Source organism: Mchenga conophoros, linkage group LG7 (assembly GCF_057382185.1).
Source record: "Mchenga conophoros isolate Kocher_MC1m ecotype Shallow Benthic linkage group LG7, M_conophoros_male_GT1.1, whole genome shotgun sequence".
In the NCBI taxonomy this organism is placed as follows: domain Eukaryota; kingdom Metazoa; phylum Chordata; class Actinopteri; order Cichliformes; family Cichlidae; genus Mchenga; species Mchenga conophoros.
This window is the reverse complement of record NC_140532.1, coordinates 46,949,386-46,965,809: the sequence shown is the minus strand read 5'-3', so window position 1 is coordinate 46,965,809 and position 16,424 is coordinate 46,949,386. Positions and strand designations below refer to the sequence as shown.

The 16,424-nt window shown below is 38.5% G+C and overlaps 1 protein-coding gene across 1 annotated transcript in view; it reads left to right on the top strand.

The window, feature by feature from the left end:
- The window catches only part of astn2 (astrotactin 2), a 303,910-nt gene that overhangs the window by 205,523 nt on the left and 81,963 nt on the right, over positions 1 to 16,424 (top strand). The window contains exons 14-16 of the mRNA XM_085279739.1: positions 9,321 to 9,445; positions 10,596 to 10,700; positions 11,844 to 12,023. Coding sequence (XP_085135865.1) covers positions 9,321 to 9,445; positions 10,596 to 10,700; positions 11,844 to 12,023 — 410 coding nt within the window. The remainder of the gene's footprint in view (positions 1 to 9,320; positions 9,446 to 10,595; positions 10,701 to 11,843; positions 12,024 to 16,424) is intronic.

Genomic DNA, 16,424 nt, shown 5'->3' with positions numbered 1-16,424 from the left:
CACTTTTTGTTGTCACCAGCCTCAGCATGTGGCTGCATATACGTAATTACCTACACAAACAAATACATACAATCACTCACGTACACTCACACAAACTCCACTCTACTTCAAGGCTGCTTCATTCACAGCATCAACTCCCCAGCTTAATCAATATTGGCCATGACAAGTCACCACATCTCCTCCCCTCAGTGGAATCATTTATCAACTGAGCTGTGGCTGCAGATGTAATAAGAGATTGTTACACAACTCTCAAGATAAACATCTCTGATTGTTTTATTACACTACAAATTGGCCTTTTTTGATATTGCCCCTTAATAACTGTTTAATTTTTCATCCGGGGCCTGTGCCCTTAGTGACGCTGGGTGCTTTATCTTTGTTATGACTCATCTGTCTGGCCCACTCGCAGCAAGTGTTTATTCAAATAACAGATATTACAGCTGTTAAGCATATTACATGCAATTGGATTGTCTACATACCCAGCTTTCATAAATCTTTGATTGTGCATTTCAACAAATTGGCGGATATGGTTCTCAAGGGCAAATGTGACGGCGTTTTCAAAGCAGTGGTAGGGAACAGGTTGGAAAAGAGAAAGGTTGATTGATACTGTGAGAGGATACATAAAAATTTTAATTCAGAAGTTATATGATGTACTGGCATAATTCAGCTATGTTCATTTAGCAATGAATGAAACATCCTCCATCTTTTCTATATTATTAAAAGAGTGGCTAAAAACTATCTTGCAGTAAGTTACATGGATTACTCTATCCACAGTAAAGGTAGGCTATTCTATTAAATCAAATGAACAGCAGTGTGGGGTGTCTGCCCCATGCTACAAAACCTCTGCATGGTGATATATAATGACTTTGGATCGACACTGAAGAGGCTAGCTGCTGTTTTCAGTCTTGTTGTACAGTTGACTTTTTTGCATATTGTCATACTAAAGTGTATTTTGTGGCAGAGACAATTGTTTCGAACAAGAGGCTTCTTCTTTTGTTTGGAATGCCATTCGTTTCACACTCCTCTTTCAGGCACTAGGTAATTATCCCATTTATGGATAAATCCAAACAGCATGGCAGCCATAGAAATTACAAGCATGCTGTGTTATGCTGGATGTCATATTTTCTGTCAGTTGTTTTCAGACTCTCTTTATTTACAACAAAAACACTGAGAATGGTGAGAGAAATTGCGAGACCATGCCACATGAGCACAACTTGTATTGTCCAGTGGCAGTTGCATGTTGTGCAATTAGGTCCATAAGTTTTTGAAAAATTACATTTTTTGGTAATTTTGCATCTTTATACCACCACAAAAACTAGATGTGAAGTTGTGTATGAAGTCCATCCAACTATCTATGCATCCAGCCATTTTCTTCTGCTTAAACTAATTTAGGTCACCGGGGAACTCGACCCGATCCCAAACACAGCATACAGTCTGGACAGACTGTCAGTCTAACACAGGGCTAACACAAATAAAGACATAACCATTCATGCTCGCATTCATTCCTACGGCCAATTTAGACTCACCAGTTAACCTAATATACTCAGAGTGAAGCCACGTAAGCACATGATGTCCAGGACCATCTTTCTGTCAGGCCACAGTAAATAAATTTTAGATTTTTATCAAAAGCATTCATTGTTAATTGTTTTAGGGTTCAGGTGTTTTATACATTTTTACGTGTTCAACATTAATTGAACAAACTACCATCATTTTAAACATAAAGATTGTTTTTAATACTTCATCAACTAAATGACCGCCTGAAATCTAAAACAGCTGGACATCACCAAATATTGTGCTTCTTCTTCTTCTTCTCCTAGGCCTTTAGTGAATTTTATTTCTGTCTTTCTGGATTCAATTTTGTCTTCAGTAACTGAAAAGCATGCTCTAATGGTTTGGAAGGCACTTTGGGTCAACTTCTTCTTGTTTCAAAATGTGCTATATAAATAAAATTGACTTGACTTGAGAGCAGGTGACTGACTTGGCTGTTGAAGAATACCCCATTTCTTTGCTTGAGAAACTCTTGAGTTGCTTTCGCAGTGTGCTTTGGGTCTTTATCCATTTACACTGTGAAGCAGTGCCCGATCAGTTTTGCATTTGGCTGAATGGGAGCAGAGTACACAGCCATGTGCACTTCCAAATTTACCCTGCAATTTCTTTGAGTAGCCACATCATTAATAAACAGTAATGACCCATTCCATTGGGCAGCCATACATGCCTAAAGTTTTTTCAATCTCACTGATAGGTTTATTTGGGGTTTTCAGCCTAATGATCACCTCTTTTATTTGCCTTGACATCTCTATGGACCTTACATTGAAAGTTCCATTGAAAAGCTACAAGATGCAAGTTCAAGACTTAGAATTGATTCAAGATTTTATCTGCTTAATTTCCCGTGCAATAATGAATGAAGAGGCTTCATCTGGCCATGAAACGTTTTATCAGTCAATTGTCCAATTACTTTTAAACTTCTGAAAATGGGAGACTATGTATAAAATACAGAAGCTTTGTTATTGTCCAAAAAGCCTATTGACCCAACTGTGTATCTTAAACACTATCAAAACACTAGCAACAAGAGATGATGTTCATGTAGAGAGTTGTCTTAGAAAAACCAGTGCAAGTCTTTTCTTTGGTTGGTTTTATTAATTTTCTTCTACTTCCAGTAAATATCAGACTCAGACACAAGACCTGGTGACGTGCATCTTGCTTCTTGTGTTTGCGTTTTGTTTTTTGTTGGATTTTTTTAATATGAAAATTAAAATGTTCCTTTTGTCAAGCAAATAAATCACTCTTTCCTGCTATACGTCAGGTAAAGGTATTTTCCTTTTTCCTTCCTGGTGTTCTTTCATCTACTTTGACACCCTTTCAGCTTACCCAGTATACTGCAGCCCTACTTGTCCCTAGCTTCCATAAATCCTCCAACGCAACCCTCCCCCTATCTGAACTGTGCTGGCACCCAGTGGCTGCTTACATAGAGATCAAAAGACTGTTGTTAGCCTGCAATTCTACCAACCCCCCTGCTCTAACATCTCTTCCTTCTCTGTGGTAAATTGACCATCACTGCCCTGTCACGACTCGTCAACCCTTTCTCAGGTCGAACTCTTCTTTTCTCATTTTTTACTTTTTTTTAGTTCTGAACTGCAGTCCAGAAGATCAGAACCAGCACTGTGACCCCTCAAATCCTGCATTTTTGTGAATCTTACATACTTACAAATACCTGTACTTTCACATATGGCAGTGTTTTGTGTAATGTGACGATAATGCGTACAACTGGTTATTACTGCTGAAAACGACTGCTGAAGAAGCTGTTTATACTTTTTTTTTTTGTTAATGTTCAGCACATTAGAATAAAGTCTCCTGCAGACTACTCAATAATGTGCAGGGACAAAAACACATAAATACTTAAACTATGTACATTGGGTCATACCACTAGATATCTGTCTCTTGCTTTCACACAGAGACAGAGCATCCTCTAGTGGCAAAAATTATTATTGTGTTTTTTCCTCCTTTTCCTAATAGTTTTTCATCTGTGTTTATTGATTATTACAGTACAGAGCTCAGACTATTTGACATTCACAAATGCATAAACAGAGTATGTAGCACTTTTTCTACTCCAGTGTTTCTCTGTAAGTGGTCATTAAAGTGTGGCAGGATGAGGTTTAGTGCTGGATCGTTACACAGGACAGTATAAGTGGAACTTGACTATTAAATAGTAATAGACTGATATTAAACTTTGGATGTGGAAATATTTTTGCCTTTACCTCAGCAATGTATTTTTTCTAGCTATTTTTACTATTTTTTTATTTTTTATAAACTATCCCATAGTTAATAAATACCATACCAGACTCCTTTTTACATGCACAGGAATTGCTCTTATCACTCTTATCACTGCAAGTGTAACATTTTTTCATCAAATCTTCAAGCATTTTTAATGCAGCTGGCATTTAATATGTTTTTGTCTTTTTTATACTAAAAATCTCAAATGCTTTGATAAGCCTTTATGTGACTTCGCTTATGATGCCGTTTTACATGCCTGCTAAATCAGTTTTAGTGTATTGATTTCATTTGTTTATTCGGAATGGTGAAAGCAAGATTTGCAAGATTTGAAGTGGCCATTCAGAGTGTGCCCTGTAAACGCATTTTTAAAGTGCTCTTTCAGCTTTGACCCAAAATGGTTACACATGCTCAATTAGCAGCTGAGCTAGAACAGACACTGATAATCAGGCTATAGCCTTTGTGAGCTCAGCACCAAGGATTTGTATATATATTCAATACTCATTTCCTCTGGGAATTAGGGTGTCTTTGTTAGTGCTTGCGTCAGTCCAGAAAAGCAGCTTCTAAATGAGTGGAATAGACCATCCTGCAAGGTTTACAATTTGCTGAAACAGTTAGGTCCTGTCATTGTTAGGGAAGCTGTTTCAAAGGCAGGTTGAGTCATCTTTAGAAGGACCATATGGGAGCATATGGTGGGTTTATGACTGGCGGGCAGCCGGTTGGCTGATTATAAGAATGGAGTTCTGAGTGTCAAAGTGGGCACTTGAAATCATTAGAGTAAGCCTCCAATTCAACCAAAAGCTCCCATGTACAATACTGGTGTGCTTCAACATAAAAAGCAAAAATGAACAAGAAGGGACTGATGTGATTTTCCCAATAATTGCAGCTTTAAAAAGCATCGTTAACCTAAAGTATATTCTTGTTGATACGATTCTTTAATCTGAGGTAATGAATTGTTGGCAAATCTCATTGTAGTTAAGATGAAGTGAATGCGGTTGAACTTTGCTGATCAGTGTTTAGATGTGGGAATGAGGTTTCTATTCTAAACTGCACAAGAGCCAATTATCCTGAACAATCTCTCCGTAAGTACCACTCAATATCAGTTACACAGTCACAAAGTCAAAATAAATATACCCACTCAAACATATGTGGGAAAGCACAAATAGACACAGCCGTCTGAAATTAGGTGAAAGATGAACATTCAAAGACACAAAAAGAAAAACAGCTATCCCTCTATTAATTAGCTGTAGCCACTTATCCTGTTGGACTATTAAATGTTGACACTGATTCTACTATTAATAAATAAATAAGGACATCTGTATGTAAAGTGTCTCGTAGATAGATATATGGTCTTAAAAAGATGTTATTTGACCATATATTTTAATTATTTACTCATTTCATACGCTTGTAATTTGGAGATTCTCATTCAAATGGGAAGCATTTTCCATTTGTAGACTCAAGCAGGATAGAAGGCCTGGTTGGCCAAAAGGGAGTCTAGTGTCCACTGCCCTTAATGAAGACACATGGGTATTGAATGAAACATGAGTAAATATACAACTTTGCCAGCATTTCCTCAGCAAGCCCGTACTCACATATGTAGTCTGGTGTGCGGTGGGTTGCTTGCAGTAGTAAAGCTGCATGTGAGTCATGTAACTTTAGTTGGCTAAAAATCCTGAACAAGCAGGCATATTTTACATATGGAGATTTTACTTGCGCGTCAGTCAAAGTACTTTGTAATGTTAAGTTCACTTTAGTGAGTTCTAAAGTTCCTCTACTGAAAAAACAAAAGAAATCTGAGCTCTTGTAATCAGATGGACTACATTCAGTCTAGTATTTTATTTCCGAGTAGCTGACATTTTGAATGTCAGTAATGTTATTAGAAATCTGACTAGGAAACATTTATTATTTTTATTATTTTCATTACTTTTCTTTGCAGCAGACAGCACGTGTGTTAAAAATAGCATTAATGATAGCTCTGTTCTGTTCCAATTTCCCAGTTAGCCATGACAGACTGACAGAGTGGCAGGTGAGTCTGTACACACTGTAACAAGCTTCTGAACCAGAGCAGCTGAATGCAAATCAGCAGTCACTCATTTCCACCTGTGCTTTTCTAAGCGTGGCAAGTCAAAATGTCCTCAGTGAAAAAAAGTCTTTATTAGTGAAATCATTGTGTTGTTTAAGGCCCGTTATAGTCGATGCTTTATTACAGTCCTCTGTAGACTTTTTCTGAAAGCATTTTAAGTTCAGACGCAGCAACAACAAAAAGAAGCACAGGTGTAGGAAACAATTAGCGTTAATCTCGACTTTATCTCATTTTAGTCTCAGGAAGCAACATCAGTGAGCTGGCGCGCACATTAGCATCCACACATTTGTCGCTAGGTCTGTTGCTCGTTGCATAAGCTGCCTGTCAGTTTATAAGATGTAATTTTTCAGTCTTAAGTAAGATAAGTTCGCCATAGCAGTGGTGCCATGAGTGGAGCCATTTGTGCAAGATGAAGATGATCCTTCTAGAATGACAAGCAACTGGCTCATCTTGTTAACCACCCTGGTTTGTTTGGGTTGTAGCGTTGCAAATAAATGTCTCTTCTTGTAATGAGCTGTCAGCAGAATAAATGTTTCAAGTTTCTTTCCTGCCACGTACACACAGACACACATAAACACAGTCCGAGAAACTGCAGTCAAGCTAAAACCAGGTAAATTGAAGTCTGACATTTTGTCAGTTCTGAATTTGCTTTCTCACCTACTTACCTGTGCAGATGCCAGAATCTACCTTTGAGGTTGGTATGACATCTGTTCCTTTTGTCTTTCCCTCAAGGAAGGAATTTGAAAAAGAAAGTTTAAGAACATTTAACTTTTTATATCCATCCAGGTGTCCATTAAAAGTCTTGATCCCACCTTTTTTTGTTTGTTTGTTTTGGTCATCTGTACATTGAACCATCTGAATGGATATAGTGAGCAGCGCAAATCTGGGCTTGAAAATCCAAAAAGGTATACATGATCTTTACCTTAGGTCCCATGAGCCACTGGATGAAACTGACTGATATAGTTTAGCAATCGATATGTTTTCTCTGAGAATAAACTATGTTAGTCTTTACACCTCTTCTGTCTCTCTTTGTTCTCATTTTCTGCCCTTGAGTTGTTCCTTCCACCCCTCCATTTTCGCAGTGATTGCATCTAACAGGCTTTGTGATTAGACAAAGAAAGGAGTAGGACAGAAAGAGAGAAGCAAGATAAAAAATTTATATCAAGAATATTCAAGCCAAGCCCTAGGGTTTCTATCACACAAGGTCTGAGCTCTGAGTTTTGGTCCTATAAAAGTGGATTATAGGAAATAAGTTGCTGCAGCCTTCCATGCTTTCAGGATGCAGTAAGACAACCCATCTTTTTGACAGTAAATGAACCAAGGCTCCTCCAGTTCTACCACAATGGCCTAGCTACTGAAAGAAATGCATCACAGCATTTTCTGTTTTATATCTCTACATGTAGGCTTAATGATATTTTTTCCCAAGTATTTTTTTTTTCCATTGAAAAATATCATAGAGGTGCAGATCAGCAGATCAATGAAAATGGAAAAAGGTTTTTGAAAATGTGTGCATTTATGGATGTTTTTTGTTGCCTGTCCCTATAGAATAGTGTGTGGTTCTTTATCTTCTAACCTCCGACCCACAAACGTCACTGTTTAAGGTCATAATTCATCTAATTCTCCTTGCAGTTCCACATTTTATGCTCTTCAAATAATAATATTGCCAGTAGGCAGTCTTGCACTGCAAACCCCACAGAAAGCAAGAGGTTTTCTGATGGGGGTATTTGGATGTAGGCTGGCTCTCTACTTTTCTAAAGTTTAGCAACCACTATGCAGTAGTAGAAGTTAGTTAATTAAGTCAACATAAACTTGAACTGGAGGCAGAATTTTCAGTTTCAGTGCCATAAAATCAGAAATCATCTTGTCTCATGTCTTTGGTACTTATGTCTACGTGGGGTTTTTTTTTTCAACCTCAGTATTTGTGTCACACCTTAGAGTTACTTTATCAGACTCTACGCAAAATTGTACCGAAAGAGACCTGCCTAGGAAACTTGCTGTAAGACACTAAACCTCCTTTGCCAAAACTATTTGAAACATGTCACATTTTAAAATGCCATCCAGTAAAAACCAATTCCAAACATTAATTTTGTGTCTGGGCCTTAAGATAAAGCGTGACAGACACATCTTTGGACCGTATGTTAGCTAGCCTCGAATTTCGAGCAGCTTTGGCATTATATTATTAACGTTTGCTCTCTTGGCACAGAGGTGTTTGTATGTCCTCCAGTGCTGTTTGCAACAGCGTTTATTAACAGCAGCCGGTAATATCAAATGGCAAGAATGGCGTTTATACATGGCAGCTGGTGATATTAAAACATCGAATGGTGTTTATAAATGCCAAATGCCATTTTAAATGGTATTTTTAAACGCCAGCTGGCGTTATTAAAGTGTCGAACAGCAGGGAGAATGAGATGATTTATGACCTCAGTGGCTTTCTGTACTATTGACAGTTGTTATTATCATTTTTTTTCATGTACTTATCATCTTCACCAAAAATGAGAAAAAGCTTTTTATGTTGTTACCTTCGCCTGCTGCTCTTTGTTTTGCCCTCGAGGTGGTGGACACAACTGTGGCTTTTACTGCGCCTCTAAGCGTCATGCATTCACATGTTGTATTTGCACGTATATTTTGCTTTTGCACCCATTCTGTTGTTGTTTGCAGGGCCTTCTAGGAATTTCCTCTACTCACAGGTGAAAGAGATTACTGAGATTTAAAAAAAAAAAAAAAAAAAGAAGCAAAAAGATTCTTGTTACATTTATAGTTTAAACATTTCACTATGACGTACAGTGCACAAAAAAATAGATGAAAAAGTTAACGGGGACAAGTCCATAAAAATTCAAAAACCTTACCTGATTTATATTTGGCCACCCTCCTGTTTAAGCTCATCGTCTTTGGACTATTTTCAGTGCAGCTGGTATTTTTAAAATCTCTGTGGAAGTCCCACTGTGTCCTCTGTTACTTGTGTGTCTGGAAAATGTGCTTGATGTCCTCCAATGTAGGGGCTTCCCAGGAGAGCTCTAAAGATAAAAGGCGCACTGGAAACTGTCTGGACATGCAGAAAAAATATGACCTTGTACTGGAGATAAGCCAAATTTAAATCCTTTAAGGGTTTTTGATTTTTATGGCCCTATTCCCAGAACTTTTTGATCACATCTAAGATAAGGAACCGATGAGCTGAACACCTTTATTTTTACCTGTGCATAGAGGAGGAGAGGAGAGAACTCCTTTTCCAAAAGCACATAAAATATTATCATGGAAGAAACTCACGAGACAGTAAATCCCCAAATCCCAATCGCTGAATGATATAGGACACTAGCAGCTGGACAAGGTACTGGAACATGCCAGGATTGCAGATGCTTTGAGCTGCAGTCAGTTTTCATGAGGTTCAGCTGCTTCCTTGACTGTTAAACATAACCTTTAGATTCCTTTAGATACTTAAAGTTTCTTTCTTTCTGTCTTTCTTTTTCTTTCTCAGGGACAATAATTTTATTAAGGACTTTCCTCAGCTTGCTGATGGTCTCATGGTTATTCCTTTACCGGTAGAGGAACAGTGTCGAGGAGTCTTGTCAGAGCCCCTGCCCAACTTGCAGCTACTCACAGGTGAGAACATTTGAGGAAGTTTGGGAATATGTTTTCTTCTCGTGTCTCTCTTTTCTTTTAAAGGCATTGGATTTATTGCACTTTTTGCTAGGAATAGCTTTCTGTTATCCCATTTTAGCCTGTTGCTTGAGAAAGTTAAAAAAATATATAGCACCCACACAACAATTTCTTATTTGAAAGGCCCAGGATCAAGAAGATACAAAAGATTTATATTGAAATATTCAAATCCACAAATCTCAGTATGTAGATTATTCTTTTGTATTTGCGTCTGTTTTGTGAAATCCAGGGCACAAGATCATCTAATATTATATAAGAAGGTGTGGTTTGATCACAAAATCCTCTTTTATACCCCTAGGCCAATACCCCTATATATCTTAAAATGTGAGCACATACAGAGCAAATTACACATATAGATGCCCCAAAACACACTAACTATATATAAACACTATTTAAATATATGGGTTTATAAAATGTGTATATTGTTTATTTATGTATTTATTTAATTTTCAACCCTATTCTGTGGGGGACTGATTCACTTAAATGTTGGTCTTGAACCTCTGCTCCCTAATCCTTCCATTAGCTAAATTGGCACTTGGTCCAAAGTGACCCCTGAGATATTTCACTGAGGGTTCTGCTTTCACAACAATTGGACAGATGCACACAAACTAAAATTACCCTTTTTCACTGTGCATGAATGTCTCAGGTGTAAAACGCCTTTCAAAGGCACAGGATCAAGGTTCCCGTAAGCAGTTTATTGTTTTCCCCCCTTGCTCTTCACTTTTGAGGCTATTTAGTTCTAGACTGAAGTGAAAGTTTGGTAATTGAATTGCAGGGAAAGGCAAGATTGCTCCCACTTCTAATGTCAGCAATCCAATTGGAGTTCAAGCTGCTCTATATATCACCATTGATCCAGGAGCAGCTGGGATATGGGCTGGGATAATAAATGGTGTTAAGACAGTAATGGATAACAATGGTTGTGCAATAAACTGTACAAATGAAATGATAGATTTAATTTGTTCATTTGTTTTGAATTTCAGTATGTCTTCATAATTCTGAAAATTATAATTAGTTTTAAATTTGTTGTAGCTGTAAACCTTTTGATATCTTTTTGTCTTAAATTCACCAGTTTGTTCACATTTTTTTTCCTTAGGGGATGCCCAGTTCAGCGAGGCTGTTGGGTACCCTATGGTTCAGCAGTGGAGAGTGCGCAGCAATCTGTACAAAGTCAAACTCAGCTCTATTACCCTAGCTACAGGTCAGTGTCTGAATAATAAAACTCTGATCACCCGCCATCAGAATATAAGAAACTGATGAATAAGAGCATGTTTTCAATGCTATCACCTAGCTATTAGTTGAGATATCTTTTGAGGTTGTTATTTGGAAATAAATATTTATATTTATTATATTTTATATTTTTAATAGAACCTGTCACATGGGGGGATATATTAGCCATCAAGTAGAAAAAATGTTTTAACATAGATTTTTTGGAAAGAAATGGCCAATTGTAAGAATCAGAGCAAGTTGACATGGACTAAATTGTGATAGCTAGACCATCAGATCAGAGGATGTACAACATGGCTCATGTGTTTCCCACTTGCATTGTTTAAAGGAAGGACAACCAGTGAACCAGCCTAAGGTTCATTAATATGTGAGATGAGTGAAGGCTATCCTGTGTGGTCTGAGTCCGCAAATTGCTGCAAACCTTAATGCTGGCTATGACAGAAAAGTGTCATAAAACACATTGCAGTGAAGGTTGCTGCTTGTGTGGCTGCATACTCACGGGCTGCTCAGAATGTCTACAGCTGAAGTGTCTACAATGGACATGTGAGTGTTAGAACTGAACAATGGAGCAGTGGCAGTAGCCTGGGGTGTCCATGTAGACAGAGGAGTGAGTGTGTGTGTGTGTGTGTGTGTGTGCCCACGTTGTTTGCGTGGGGAACAGATGGCAGCAAGATGCACTACAGCAGGAAAGCAAGCTGAGGCAGGTAGAATGATGCTCTGGCCAGTGTTCTGGGTCTGGCAATTATGTGGATGTTACTTTGACATGCAGCACTCACCAGGCGTTGTTGCAATCCATGCAGCCCCTTCTCTGCAACTGTGTAGTTCCTATAATAGGTAACAATGCCATGAGCTTTAAAAGCATATGTGGTTTGTGCTGAAAAAAACCCAACCTTGCACCTCACAGCTTACAGGGCTTAAAGGATCTGCTTTGTGTGTCGTACCTCAGAGCCCCTTTAAAGGCCTTTTAGAGTTAATGCTTTGACAGGTCAGACTTCCTTTGGTTGCGCAAAAAGGACCTATACAATGTTAGGCAGGTAGTTTTAATATTGTGACTGGCCAGTCTATCCTTTTCACCTATTTGGACAAGAATTCACTCATCTCGTCCTTGGCTTTTTAGGCTTTTCTAAGGTGCTGAAGACACTGTCAACAGAGAGCACACGTGACGAGCTGCTGGCTTTTCTTCAGCAATATGGCAGCCATTATGTGTCTGAAGCCCTGTATGGCTCTGAGCTCAGCTGCAGCATTTACTTCCCCAGCAAGAAGGCCCAGCAGCAGCTCTGGCTGCAGTACCAGAAAGGTGAGTATGCTAACAGTTAGCAATTAAAGCCCAAAATATCTGATTGCTGAATTCTGGAGTAATATATGAAAATGCCTGCCTCATATACAACACAGGGATCATTTAGATAACTTATAGTTACAAAAAGGACACCATGTTTTAATAAAGGGTGAACCTGTGGTGTGAACAGAGTTAAACTAAGCCCTAGTGTTAACAGAAACATGGGTCTAAACTTTATCTGAATATAGAAACTTAACTTGTGTATAAAGAGCCCATCCTTAATTAATTCAGCCTTCGGTTAAATTACTTGAATTCAAGATAACCGTGTTAATTTAAAAGCATCCATCATCTGGCATTTGCAGTGCTGTTGTTTTTTAACTGTGTTCTTGTTAACCTTTTTAGTGATCCCAAATAGTGATATTTAGTTTGGGTGATCAGTGAGGTTTATTGGCTCTAAAAATAAAAAGAAGACAGAATTATGGGTCAGAGAGGTCGACTGCTGAACATCCCCCCCTCCCCCTTACAAAGAGCAATATAACAAGATAGTGTTTTTTTTTTTCAATTCTAGCAACGTTTATAGTAGAAAAGTCCATAAGCATTTGGACAGTGAAATAATTTTTCCTCTGTACACTATTAAAGTGGATTTTAAATCAAACAGCCAAGATGTGATTGAAGTGGAGGCTTGCAGCTTTAATTCAAATGGGTTTAATAAAAGTATTGCATTAACTGTTCAGGAATTAGAGCCATTTTTATACATTTTATATCCCAATATTTCTTGCCTTGAAAATCTCTTGGGTTGTTTTTGCAGTATTATTTGGGTTATTAACTGGTCATGAACTGCTGTCCGATCAGCTTCCAGCATTTGTCTTAATCAGGACAGAGAGTATTTAGGAGGGAGTATCAATATAACAGAGAGTATCAGTGGCCCCCTGCTGAATTTTTAAGTTTGCTCACTTACAAAGAAATGAACAGTCTCTCGTTTTTATGTTAGTTTCATTTTAATGGAGACAGAATATCAACAGATCAGATCATTTCACAAGAACACGACTGGTAACATACTATGCCTCAATGGACTAAAATCTTGCACCACTTGCAAGATCCCATACTTAAGAAGGCACAAGTACAGGTCCATCTTAAGTTCACCAGCGGTGTGGACAGATGAAACCAAAATCAAGCTCTTTGGCATCAGCTTGACCCAGCTTGTTTGGAGGAAGACAAAAGGCCCAAAGAACACAGTCTTGGATGAGAACATCTTTACTTCTACCAGAACACTGAAAACGGGTCGTGGATCGGGCTTCCAACCCAAAACAAACCACTAAGGCAACAAAAGAGTGGCTAAAGAAGAAGCACATAACTTCATAGAGTGGGCTAGCCAGTGGCCAGCATTTAGTCCTGTAGAAAGTCTGTGGAGGGAACTTCAACTTACTAAGCCACGAAACCTCAAGGATTTAGAGTAGACACGTCAAACTCGATGTCAAACATCATAGGCTGCATACAGCTGATGAGAAGTGGGCCAGTGATATGATCAATGTGTATAATTACAGAAAAAAGGTTCTGGCAGGTAATTGCTCACTGTCCTTTAATTATAAATTTAGAATATAAAGTTTTCATTAATTCACAGAAAATGTCTTTGTACTTTGTGTATTATGGATGGCATTGGGGAGTGGGGGTCTATCAATAGGAAAAAAATAAATGCACTCGTTTACACTTTCTTCGTGGGGCAGCCCACTTGGCAGCAAATCTTTTCTGGGCCGATTTTGGGCCTCATATTTAACACCCCTGATTTAGAGAGTTTCTGTAAAGAACAATGAAAATTCCCTCCTAAGATGTGTGAAAACCTCATGACCAACTACAAGAAATGTCTTACTGCTGTGCTGGTCAACAAGGATTTCTCCAACAAGCACTAAGTAATGTTTTTCTTGAAGATCAAATGCTCAGTGACACAGATAAATTTCTAACTTTTATGTAAGTTATATTTTCCAGATTGTTGGTTAATCTCTCTCCATTAAAATGAAATTAGCATAAAACATTCGAGACTTTTCACTTTTTTATAAGAGAGCAAACTTACAAATTCAACACGGGATCAATAATTACTTAACAGTTCATCCTGCTACTTCCATCAGGAGTCATATCATCAATATGGCTGCCAGTGGAATGACCCTGTTCCACTGGCAGCCATACAGGCCTATTCTACAGCTCTGCCTCCACCACGTTTCACAGATATTTTATGGTCATCAGATCATGAGATGTTTCGCTCGCTCTCCATGCTTTTCTGTCCTATTGTTCTGGTACAAGATAATCTTGGTTTCATTATTCTGTTTCATCAGAACTGAGAAGCGCCTTTTTGGGCCTTCCTGTTCATGATTATAACCAATGATTTGTATGTTTTTATACATTCTCTGTATTGCCATTTATAAAGGTGTTTCTTGATTGTAGACTTTGATAATGCTACCTTTACTTCTCAAGGGTGTTTGTGACATGATTAGATTTTGTGAAGGGTTTTTTTTTTCTCAACCAAGGAAAGTAATTATGATCATCGATTTCAGCTGATTTCACGTCACCAAAAGGTCTTTCGGGCCCTTGTGTTGCTGAGCTGACCAGTGCAATCCTTCTTTTATAAATGCACCAGACTGATCTGGCCACTCCTAAAGTTTTTCTCTGATTTCGGGCTAATGATCACCTCCTTCATTTTCAATGAAAGAATAATGGAGAAACAGTTACTTTTCAGCCTCTGAAAGTGGGGGACTAAGTATAAATAATTATGTAAAATGGTTAATGCAGTACTTCTGTTAAACCCCTAAAATTACAGCTGCATTTCAATCACATGTTGAATAAAATTACCCGTGCTGGTATACAGTGGCAAAATGAAAATTGTGTTATTGTCCAAAAACGTGTTAACCCAAATCTAAATATATGTGTCACAAAAGTATGAGAGACTTTTCAAAAAAGCATGTCCATTTTACTTTATGGACTTTATTTATGCTTAATAAAGACCATAAAATGTGATGTTCTTCAGCAATGCACTTGAAGCACCAACTAAGTTTGTGTTTCATAACTTCCAGCTGTGTGTAGAGTGTTAACTAGATTTTACTTGTACAACATTTTAGGTAAGAAATAAAGTGCCCTTTATCCTGCCACATTATTCTGACAGCTTAAAACACTGATAGGGTTGATTGCCTGTATTATGGCTTAATTGTCAGTGTTACTACTTTTGTCCTCATCAACCACCATTACCTGCATCTAAGTATATGTAAATGAAGTAATCAGCTAATCAGTTATGTAACCACGGTAACCTCTGACCCCACTTCCGCCAGTCCCTTTATTGTGGCGGGAATGAATCCTGTATAAGTTCCGGGTCAATCAGCTGCATGTCCCTGCTCCTCTGGCTGCTGTTGTCCCTGTGGTTGGCGTACTTGTCAGATCACGACAAATTTTGCACTACAGGCCAGTTGACAGCGTGCAATAACCCGGCCGATTCATTCATCTTTACACTACCTCACACTCGACTCAACGGTCAGGTTTTTTTTGTTCTCCCGCGATCTGCCCTGATCAGCGCGAGATGGCGAGCCACCCGACCACCGCTACGGTGCGGTAGGAATTGTGAACCTATGGACTGAATCACAAATTGTTGACAATGACCTATCACAGGTCCATGGAACTAAACTAAATCACATACTGGACTACACCTCATCCCACCTCCTTTTGGAACCTACTAAGCTGTTTTGTATTGTCAACATTATTTTTGTTTGTGATATATATGCATATGTTTTTATTTCTTTTGTACATCCGTCTATACACTTCTCATAACAAACATAATATATATATATTTGAGCTCTACTTTTGTTTCCTGTGTTTTATTCACACCCTCAGGCTCCATAGTCGAATCTTAATCTGATAGCTCATTGTCTATGAGGCTGCAGTCAGGCGCCCTGGTCCTTTAACCGCGTTACAAGTGGCGAACCAGCCAGGAGCCTTTGTGTGTGAATATTTTGGGGTCTTACGTACAATTTTCTTTACTTATTTACTTCGCTTTTGCTGAACATAAAATCAAAAATGGATTCAGTTGCACTTTCTGGCATAAATATATCACAGTCTGTGATGATCTCCGGTGTGTCTAACACAAAATCTGATAATGAAATTCTTGACTACTTGCGTACTTATGGGAATCTTAGCCGTCATTTTTACGTAAATGATCCCGCAAGTACTTTCTTCAAAAACCTGATCGCTGAGTTTGTAGATACCACTGCTTTTACAACTCTAGAGCCGTTTCTGCCATACACCCACTGTTCTAAAAGTGTTGCCGACCTTGTTTTCCGCGTCACAGCTTTGGCCTGTGAGTACGCCGCCACGGAGGACAGCAGCAGTCCCCCTCCCAATTACCTCAAAGAGCTCAAGCATATTGCTGATCGCAGCGGGCACCGG